The sequence below is a fragment of the Macrobrachium nipponense genome, chromosome 17 (assembly GCF_015104395.2).
Source record: "Macrobrachium nipponense isolate FS-2020 chromosome 17, ASM1510439v2, whole genome shotgun sequence".
Taxonomy (NCBI): Eukaryota; Metazoa; Arthropoda; class Malacostraca; order Decapoda; family Palaemonidae; genus Macrobrachium; species Macrobrachium nipponense.
Genome location: NC_087210.1, coordinates 44,272,584 through 44,283,276, shown reverse-complemented (window position 1 = coordinate 44,283,276; position 10,693 = coordinate 44,272,584). Strand labels below are relative to the sequence as shown.

General features: G+C 37.7%; 1 protein-coding gene across 1 annotated transcript; it reads right to left on the bottom strand.

The window, feature by feature from the left end:
• Positions 1–2,750: 2,750 nt before the first annotated feature.
• On the bottom strand, positions 2,751–9,447 carry LOC135195894 (uncharacterized). The gene is made up of 3 exons (XM_064222400.1): positions 9,432–9,447; positions 8,322–8,376; positions 2,751–3,102 (listed from the first exon to the last, which is right to left on the bottom strand). Exons 1-3 carry the CDS (start codon positions 9,445–9,447, stop codon positions 2,751–2,753), a joined length of 423 nt encoding a protein of 140 aa, XP_064078470.1.
• Between the last annotated feature and the right edge of the window lie 1,246 nt (positions 9,448–10,693).

Sequence of the window (10,693 nt, the reverse complement as noted above, 5' to 3'; positions counted from 1 at the left end):
CCGTCTGAAGGATACCGGATAAATTGTCTCCGGAAACTTACTGTACCATTTAAGACCCAATTCACTATTGTTTTCATCTTCTTCCATTATCATTCACTTCATTGTGCTGGATATGTAATTTTTTCCTGTACAGGACAGATGTTGCATCAAAATTATATCATTAAATGTTGTTTACACTGACCGCTAGGCCTTCAACTAAAATCATAATTTGCTTGGGCCCGCACTACACCATTGTTGTAGTCGGGATACATAAAATGTTATTCTAACGATATTTATGGTCTTGGAAATGAAAAGCAATTCTTCCATGACCAATATCTACTTGTTTTACAGCTTCATTACTGAAGAACATCACAGAGCTTAATACAAAACAATAACAAAAAAAGAAAAGTTATATTAATAATTCACCTTGCTCCGGTATACCAACACTTAGTGCCGCCCTTTTGCTTCTGCCACATTTTCTGGTTTTTTTAAACTGAACAAGGAGAACAGACTTGCCCAAAAATTACTCCTTGAAAAAGGCTTCACAATAACCTATATGATCTTTTCCCATCTACCCGGTATCGTTTCCCGCTTAAACTACTGGGAATCGTTTCATCTCCGTTTGTGCTCATTGTTTCAAATATCTCATTTACCAATCATCAACTTTTTAAGAATTTTATGTGGATCTTATTCGTCTTAACTTTCATATTTTTCCTCCAGAAAATCAAACAAAATTTTACAAATCCCATTTTAAATGTGATAAATTCCTAGCATTTTCATTATGTGCAGCCCATCCTCTTAAATGTATTGGTAATGTATTGATTTGAAGTTATGAATACCCGTTTTCAAAGGATCACATCAAGAGGTAGTCTTCATCTCCCTTCGAAAAATGCAACTGACAAAGATTTCATGGTGTGAGTATTACTGTTTACAGGTATCCATCTAACCGATTCATCAGCCTGGCTAGCAGACCCTTCATACTTCTCACAGTATTTGATGGGAAACCCTCCATTGCATTCGCAATGCGTCCGGCCTCTCTATAATTGTATCCACCTCGAGGCTAATTCCGTGCCTCTTGCCGCGACAACCTAAGTAAGGTTATGTAACATGTGCTAAACTATATTTTACAGTATACCATACTTAATTAATATAATATACGTAATTAATCCTGTATAACAGCGCCATCACATAGAAAACTAAATGCCCATCACGGAATAAGCTACCAAAAACCAAAACTTGTTCTCAGGTAATTGACTAAGTTTGCCGCATTTGGTTATAATAAAAAAAACAGTTAAGTATACCTTAGTTTAACCAGACTACTGAACTGATTAACAGCTCTCCTAGGGCTGTTCCGAATGATTAGATATTTTTACGTGTCTAGGAACCAATTGGTTACCTAGCAACGGGACCTACAGCTTATTGGGATCCGAACCACATTATGCCGAGAAATTAATTTCTAAACACCAGAAACAAATTCTACTGATTTTACGATGGCAGAGAGGGGAATGGAACTCGGTACTACCAAACCGGTAGGCAAGCGCGTAGTAAACCAGTCGTCCAACGAGGAAACGACCTAACTATATAATCTGTTGCTTTCGGCGATTTCTAAAGTTCGAAATTCTTTGTTGTACGTATATCAACGGGCCATGCGTATTCTGAACGAAATATCTCTACTTATACGAGTTTGAAGCGAACTTCTAGAAAACGTACCTGTCGGCAAGTTAGAAAAACTCTCTCCTTCCATCTCTCTGTGTCTAGGGATCTTAAAGAAGTCTAAAACGTTTTCGCATGCTTTGCGCACCACTAATAAAACAAAATAAAACATAAAATGAATAACGGTTGCTTTAAAAAACGAACGAAATCTGAGGTATTTTTGCTATATTCTAAGTACATGAAAAATGTTTTCTTGCTATCGATAAAATATATCTTTTCTTGTCGCATTTCTTTCCATATATGGCGCCAACACTTTTAGTTTTGTGGACATGATTAATTGTAAGGAAATCTTGGTTTGTCTCAAAACTTTTATTTTTCACTTTTTAGTGCATTTTAATAAAAGCGTGTTCTATAAAACCTCGCTTACTGCACTGCATGCTTCACTGAAGCTACAGAGTGAGCCTGGTCACCGAGAAGTGGCAGCAAAGAAGTGATGCTGGCTTCAAATTCTGGTTTTCTTTTCTGTGATGCATAGTGAGCTGACCATGTGAGGTTAATAGCCCCATCCACCTCATCAGTGATGAAGACCTTTTCTTGCCACTAATACTCCAGGCTAGTTGTGGTCCTAGCAGGTGTGAGACTGGCTGTGGAACTGAACCACTTGATGGTGTTGGGTTTTTGGAATTGAAAGAAGTAGGGTATAGATTTTACCCTCTCTGGCCCAAGCTGTACTGGCTGAAGCTCTTCCCCAATTTGTCTTTGGCAAGGTAACTGGAATACTGAAATGCTGGTCCCACATGAAAAGAGGTAACAGCCGTAGTTGCTGAAGGGTTGTTATCAATATTGTCCATGGCCACAGTGGTGAACAACCCCTATCTCAAGACAGATGGACAGACTACACCATCTTCCACATACTTGGTGACAGTAGCATCTCCCAGTTGGGCTGATATCTCCAGCACCCTGTCATAGGAAATGCTCATGCCATGATCATGAAGCATTTCTACAAGGTTTCTTTTCCTGGTTTTGGCATAGATAGCCATGCCCATGAACACTGGAAAAAGAGTTTCCTTATTATTTGAGTGTCGACCTACACTTGCTTCTTCCTTCTGTTTTGAGAATCAGTTGTACTGCAGGTGCTGAGCAATAGCCAGGTCTGACTTTGATGAGCCAACCTTTGCTATGACTTTATGTCTGCTCTGTTTGACTATACTAGTGAACTGGAGCAGACTTTGAGGTATGGCATCACTGATGCATCCTTCACCAAAAATACCGTCCAACCTGTACCGATGATCCAGAATATGCTTCCTTAGTATCTTTGCTGCTTTAGCAATCACAAGTGTATCTGAATATTCATATGCCCGAGATAGGGCTAAAGCTACATCTTTCTGCAAGGCAAGTAGCACACTTCTTCCTTTCTTGTGTGCTTCTAATTCAGGGATTTCTGCTAACAATTCTGCTACTCTTGTTGTACTTACAGTGGGTGAGGCAATACCCAATTGTTCCAGGCACTGCTGGTATAATTGGGATATCTACATGAGGAAATATGGCAGGACCATCCAAAATCAAGCTGCTTTCAATTATATAATTAACCAGCTCTGAGAGAACCAGTGGCTATACATCTGGTTCTTCACTGCAACATTGTTCTAAAGATTTTCTAAGATAGGACCTCTACCTACTGTAGAGTCCTGTGAGACATGCAAGATGGTATTTCAGCTCTTGTGCAAGTGCATCACTTGCACCTAGTTTTGCCAATAATTTACCATTATTCAGTGTGTAAGCACACTCATGTGGTCTCTTGTTGAGGTGCGTGGTCATTACTTGTCGAAGATCTAATGCAAGTGTCCCATTTTCACAAAAAATGCATGCTTCATTGTCATGAATCATTCGATGCTGTTTAGCATGATTTTCCTGTGTTTCACTACCTTCAACTGTAGAACTTCGCTTTCTTGCACAATCAAGTTTGGCATTATTAAACATAACCCTACAGCTCTTGTGGTATTTTGCCATGTTTTTTTGCAGTGTTGCCTCTATGCCACTGTCTTTATCCAGCCTTGCTAGATCAAAGTTAAGTGGCATTTCACCAATCTCCTATAATGATGGCACATTTGTTGAAATCATTATTTACCCATCATATTCAAGATTATGATGTACAGAGACCAAGGGTGAAGTTAGACCTTAATTTTTTTTTTTTTTTTTGTCTTCCTGGCGAAGACAACATTTGAGTGAGATTGAATTTACACTTGCCATTGTGAGCTCTTAACTAAGGCCAAGGGTCTATCATTTTATCACCTTTTATCTGATATGCACATTGAGGTACGGGATACAACTAGGTTTGGTCACCCTACACCTAACCCAATCAATGGGAACTAGGTTTGGTCACTCTACACCTAGACTGAGCATTCATCCAGTGCCATATAAGTCCAATGTGATCTGTACACCATCCAGGTACGTACATGAACAAGCCATGTAAAGCCCCATTTACCCTTGACTCGGCTCTCCTGCACTGGCACCTCCTGTCAATTCAGGCGTGGATATCTAACTAGATCTACCAACTGAATATATACTTTCTACCAGCTAATTGATATGGGGCTAGTAGACAGCATTTGCGACACTAAACTACTAAACTACACTAAAACAAAGCTAGGTTCAGCGCAAGTAAAGCAAGATTAGTTGACACTGAACCCCATGCTGAGTTACACAGCAGTGAAGTCCCCAATGTCCCTTGGTAGTCCGCTGACATTCACTCTTAAACTAATGCTAAAGATAAAACCACTACCTACCTTATATATAGACTTGGAAACTATCATATTAAACAAGAAGACATTATTCCATGCCTACTGAATCTTGAGACACAATTATTTAAAGTCTGTGGCTGTCCTATTGCATGATATCTTTCATACGTATATGCTATATGAAATCTTTAACAGATATAAATTTTACTTTTGCTTGATGACTCTACATAAAATGTGTATAACCAAAACTAATCCATAAAACCATGACCAGAGGCACATGAGTCCCAAGTTAAAACCTTGATTAATGGCCATCTTGAAAACTGGCAGCCATTTTGGAATTTTGAGTGGACACCCAGTAATTTTTAAAAATTGGCCTATGGAGAGGATGTATACCTTATTAAATTTCATGCTTGTAAAATTAAGTGAAGTATTTTAGTGACATTATTTTATCTGCTGCACTATCAGCTCCGAAAGCCATGAAAATCAAGTACAAGTCTCAGATGAATGTGGAAGATGACCTATAGGTGTACCTATGCCTCTCGTCCATCCCTCCAAGGATAGTGAAGTTGTGCACTGGGAGGCAGGCCCATCCTTCTCATTAATTATGAACAAAAGACATTTGTTATTGATGAGGGAGAGGGAATTTCTGAATTTCCCATTCATGGGAATTTCATGGATGATTTTGCCCTCTTATCTTTGGATTACAAATTATTTGAATTGTTGTCTTGTTCTGATATTGTCAGAATTGCCACTTGAAGATGGAGTTACACTTACTTCTCAGTCTATGTATTTATTCACAACTTTCCATGAAATATACACACACACACACACACATATATATTATATATATATATATATATATATATATATATATATATATATATATATATATATATATATATATATATATATATATATATATATATATAATCATCATCAGCCATTGCTAGTCCACTGCAGGAAAAAGGCCTCAGATATGTCGTTCCACTCCCGTCGGTTTATGGTCTTTATGCCAGTCTACCTGCAATTTTCTTGGCTCGTCAATCCATTGTTTTCTCTTCTTTCCCCTGCTTCGTTTGCAATTTCACTGTCTTTATGTAGTTTTAGGATTGCTGTACTACCCGTACAGATATCTTCAAGCGTTCTAACATAAGATTCATCTATTCCTTGCTTTTATGTGTGTGTGTGTGTGTGTGTGTGTGTGTGTGTGTGTGTGTGTGTGTGTGTGTAGTAAAGTTTTTATTTGCGTGTTTGTTGGTCCAATGACCTATATGAATATCGAATTTGAAAATTCAGCGTAATGTTGAATTTATTTTAGGGAACACATGTGAAGAGGTCCTCAGTTTATTTTCTGTCATATTATTGACCTGAACAATTGATATTAATGACCTGAACAAGTTACTCAAAGATCACTGTTGCAAATCATAACAGCATTATGATCTAAGGTTTACCATCAAGAGAGGCGAGTGACGAGATCAATCAAAGTTATCGTTATGTTTATTAGAAAGTTTTTGGAAACTGGCAAACATTTACCAAATCGGAAAAGTAATTATGAAAATACCCGCAAACACGATATATTCTGACTGCTTTATTTAAATTGAGGCCCAGCGACTATGGTTATCGAGGTTAAATCCATATTTGCCTAGCAACTTGCCATTAACGAGTTTGAATTATCATTAAGAAAAACCCAAGATGAAAGAGGGCAAAAATGTGAGAAGAAATCATCTTTTAACTTAAACAGATAGAGATTCTACTTTAACTGTGTGATGTAATATTTTTCAAAGAACTTTGATTTAAATAAGTGATGGCAAACTGATCGCAAAACTGAACAGGTTTCTTAGAAGAATCACTTACATTAAAATGATGAATTATATGTCAATCAAGAACGATCTACTAAAACTCCGTTTATTACATTTAAATATAATTTAAATGTAATAAACCTTAGTCGTTTTAACTGTGGAAGCCGTAGGCGTGCACAGGATAAATTCTAAGCATAAAAAATAAAAACTTAATTGTTGCACACACCGATTTTTCGGTAGTCTTCTGTCTTTCTGGCATTATCCAGAAAAATTAAATATATGTTTGATGGCTTAAAAAAAACCGCGTCTCAAACGATAAAACCACCAGAAAGCAAAATAAAAATAATGAGCAACTCTTAAGCTTCGTTTTCGCAATAATGCTATGGAGAGGCAGCCAACCGCGAGGATGACTCGATCTCCATGGAAACCCGCGTCCGGCGAGGAAGGTTGCTTACAGGTGCCTCAGATTATTTTCAGCTTCTCTCCATTCGACGGACATCTTTCTTGGCTCGCAATGCCGGCAGTTGGTTACAGACGCTGACTTATTTTATAAGGTGCCACGTTGAGTGCCTCGTGGAGAAAGTGGAAGCATCTGTCCTGGTATGGCACTCCCGCCGGGGGATGAAAGGGACTGGGCGACTGTTGCGTTGGTGGAGGCATTTCATTTCTAGAGGCGGGGGATGAAAAAAGGGAGGGGGACGTTTATGTGCACTTTCATGATAATTTTCTTCTTCTGAGAGAGAGAGAGAGAGAGAGAGTTAGAGAGAGAGAGAGAGAGAGAGAGAGAGAGAGAGAGAGAGAGAGAGAGAGAGAGAGAGAGAGAGAATATCCTTTTGGGAGAGTAAAAATGTATTTTTTATTCATGAGAGAGAGAAAAGGTTAATCAAAGTAATGCCTAATTTTAACTGATGAGGAGGCACAATTACAACCTCATTAAATTATAGAAGATGAATGATTAAAAAAAAAACACGAAAAGATGCCACTTAATATGTTGCAAGCCACACACACACACGCACACACACACACACACACACACGTCATTCCAAAAATACGCAACGGTAAGCCTGTTCGCGACAGATAAGTATGTTGTTTATTTGCCCTTGATATGCGGAGGTAAGTGTTGATGCGTGTTGCAATATCAACATTAGAATGGTTCTCCTTACTTAGCACAAATCTAAGCAAATGAACGAGTCACCATTATCGAGTGCCGAGTTCAAATACCTGCGAACACAAGGGTGCGTCATCAAGTTACGTTTAGCATACGCTTGGTAGTGATTAGAAGGGGAATAAAATATGAGAAAAAATTATAATCACTTGAAATACCATCCAGGATAAATGATATCTTGTGGGCTAAGGAATTTCCACAAGTTCACTAAAATCGAGGAAGTGCAGTATCTACTTAACGGATTATGTCAAGATTAGCGAACCCAGTAATTTTCAAAACAGTAATATACCATTTCATTTACACACACACACACACACACACACACATATATATATATATATATATATATATATATATATATATATATATATATGTATGTATGTATCTATGTATGTATGTATGTGTGTGTGCGCCGCGCGCGCGCATACACTTTCTACATACATATTTCAGCCTAAAAAGCAATAAAACCATTGCCCACTTGACTACGATGGTGGGGATGGGTCTATTCCAGCTCTAATGAATATATATCTCAGAAAACGACATGTATATATATGTAGGAGAACGTATAGACTTAATCCTTCTCATGGTCAGGTCGGCAAGGTGACCTCGTCGTGATTATGGTATCGCGGGTTCGTTTCCCGCTACCGGAAATCAGGATTTCTTCAAATTTCTTTGTATATTATATGTATACACACATACATATAATATACAAACATATAAACAAATCAAAGTGATATAATGTTACCTTGAAAAATAGTGGGTTCGCTAATCTTGACATGATCCCACTTAACACTCTAGTTATTAACAAAGTACAATCAGTTTTAAACACAATTAAAACAGCAATGTTACACAGTCATCTTGCACAATGTTACAATTTAGTCGTTGCGTTATATGCGCATTTATGCCTGGTATCTGAGCAGGTTTTACTAATACTGCTCAAAATGGGTATCCTTTTTCTTTCTGGTTCACCGCCAACTTCATTCAACCCCTTACTTGAATTCAGCCCCAATCTCGTCCTCATTCCAATCCTTGTTAGCTTCGCCTTTACCTGCAGAAAAGGGCCTTGTCTTGGATTATGGGAATATGAGTTGGGATGCCTCCACTATTCAGGTTAAGTAAAGTTACATGCAGAAAGGAGTGGAAGGAGTTGTGGGAGGGGGGGGGGGGGGGGGTAGTAACAACATCAGGTGTAGGTGTACTCAGGACCACCTACTTACAACTTGATTACTGTTACCGACTACCTCGGCTGTTTAATGGCCGCTAAAGAAGAAGCCAGTGTGAGATACTGGGGTGCATAAGATTTAATTGAAAATTTTGATCCTAAAAAGTAGTTTACTAACTTGCCAGTAATGAGGCCGCATATCAAGAACAATGCGTCTAGGAGAGATATCTACCAAATAACAACTGAAGGGAAGTAAAGGGAAAGAAGATGGAGACATAGAAAAAAATAATAAAATAAATATCAATTATTTCCGAAATTGTCTACTTGCTCAGAGATAGAAAACAGGCGAAATTAGGGTACTGAAGTAAGACTCTTCCTTCTGTGATAAACAACATGATTGACCACAAGACCATTTGCCGAGATATTAGTAAATTCTTAAGAACAAGGTCTAAATAACCTCTCACCTTAAAGCACTAAAATACTTTTACCGCGTCTAATTCTCGATGAATTCTAAGCTTATAACATGCTTAATAACTACTCCAAACAACCAAGTAATCAACCTAAGATTAATTCTATGACAAACAATTGTCCTATGATTTTGAAAGCCAAGTGAAACGTTCTAATGATGACACGAAGGGATGGTGATGAACAGACATTATACCCAAAATGACAATGAAAGCTTGCAAAAAAAAAAAAAAAAAAAAAAAAAAAAAAAAAAAAAACAGCTAAATGGCCAATTAAACATGAAAATGCTAAAAGATAAAACTGATGGTGGTAATAAAATCAATTATACGCAGATCATTGTGCTAAAAATCCTTAGGAAAAACAAAGCGTGAGTTACAAATGATTAACTATACACTTCGTGTAACAGACATGAATGCCCAAATTACTTGTGCTGCATGTAGATAGCAATTCGGTATTAAAATTACTTCACAACGGACCTGCTGGGTGCCCCATCGAGAGTAGTCAAGAGGCTGATGCGGCAGTCCAACGGTATGTAACTAAGGACTGCGTAAAAGTGTCTTAGACGTGATTGTGCAAATAATCTTAACATCCCTCTCAGGTCCTTTGCTTCACCCTCAGCAATGCCAATGAATGCGTCGTTCTAGTCTTTTTGGACAGCTCAAGATACCTCAAATGAACGTAGTTCTGGGGAAGATGACATTTTTTGCACGAGTCTATCGTGAGTTGTAATGGTGGGGTAATAATCTTACGAAATTATCTTGTAAGATGCAAGAGACGCGTGTGAGCTAAAAGGCTTAAAAAATTCACCCACCTTAGGGTGTACTGTTCAGTTCTGTGATGAAATCGTGAACCCAGGATTATCTCAAGGGAACTGGCAGGAATCTGTCAGTCATGATGAAGCTATGAGTGTTTCCAAAGAAGACAGCTGATGATGGTCCATCGTGAACAACCGCTGTCTCACGATAAGTAAGGTGTTTTCCTAAGGCAAATGCCGGATTCAGTACCACCTGCTTCAGAGGTGATACTCATTTACATCGTTCACCAAATATCAATAGATGGTGGATGGCTAAATTTGTAAGAGCCTCAAATGTCCACGGGGGCTTCGATTGATGCATGCATTCGGTTTACTAGAGCAACAAAGCAGGGAATGAAAGAAATAAAAATTGCATTTCATATGCATAACAACAGGACTAAAGATTAAAAAGCCTAAAGAAATGAATTTGATGGAATATGACAAAACGCTATGGTATTCAAAATGAGAAGTAGAATGCTAGAAATATAGAGGAAATGAGGGTACTTATCAAAATGTAGTTCAAATGAACTAACAATACACTCAATTACACCATAAAATATGTAAAAGACAGGTTTTATTCTTAGTCGTATCTTTCAGAAAGGGATTATGAATAATCAGAATAATGTCTAAAAGACACCAATTCTCTGGAGATAGGCCATGTTACAGTCATTCGTTTTAGGCAGAACAATAAGTGCCAATAGTATACGAATTTTCAAAGTATTCAGCAAGACTCAAGGAAAACAATTGTTTTTTTTTTTTGCCACTCACTCGTTTTTTGAAGAAATCTTGTTATAAAATATCGATGGTATTAAATACAAAAAATATTTAAATATTCATAGAAGATATGTATAAAACTTTTATCACATAACAGAAAAAACAGGCTGATAGCTTACTTGCATTTATAAAAAAGTCTCTAATCGTTCTGAGCTTGAACGTTAGAAAGAA

Bases quoted from the DNA above. Each gene is read 5' to 3' on its own strand.
- LOC135195894 (XM_064222400.1), bottom strand. The intron at 3,103-8,321 runs GTAAGGGGTTGA...ACCCACTGTAAG, and splicing joins GAGATTGGGGCTGAATTCAA to TACAACAAGAGTAGCAGAAT.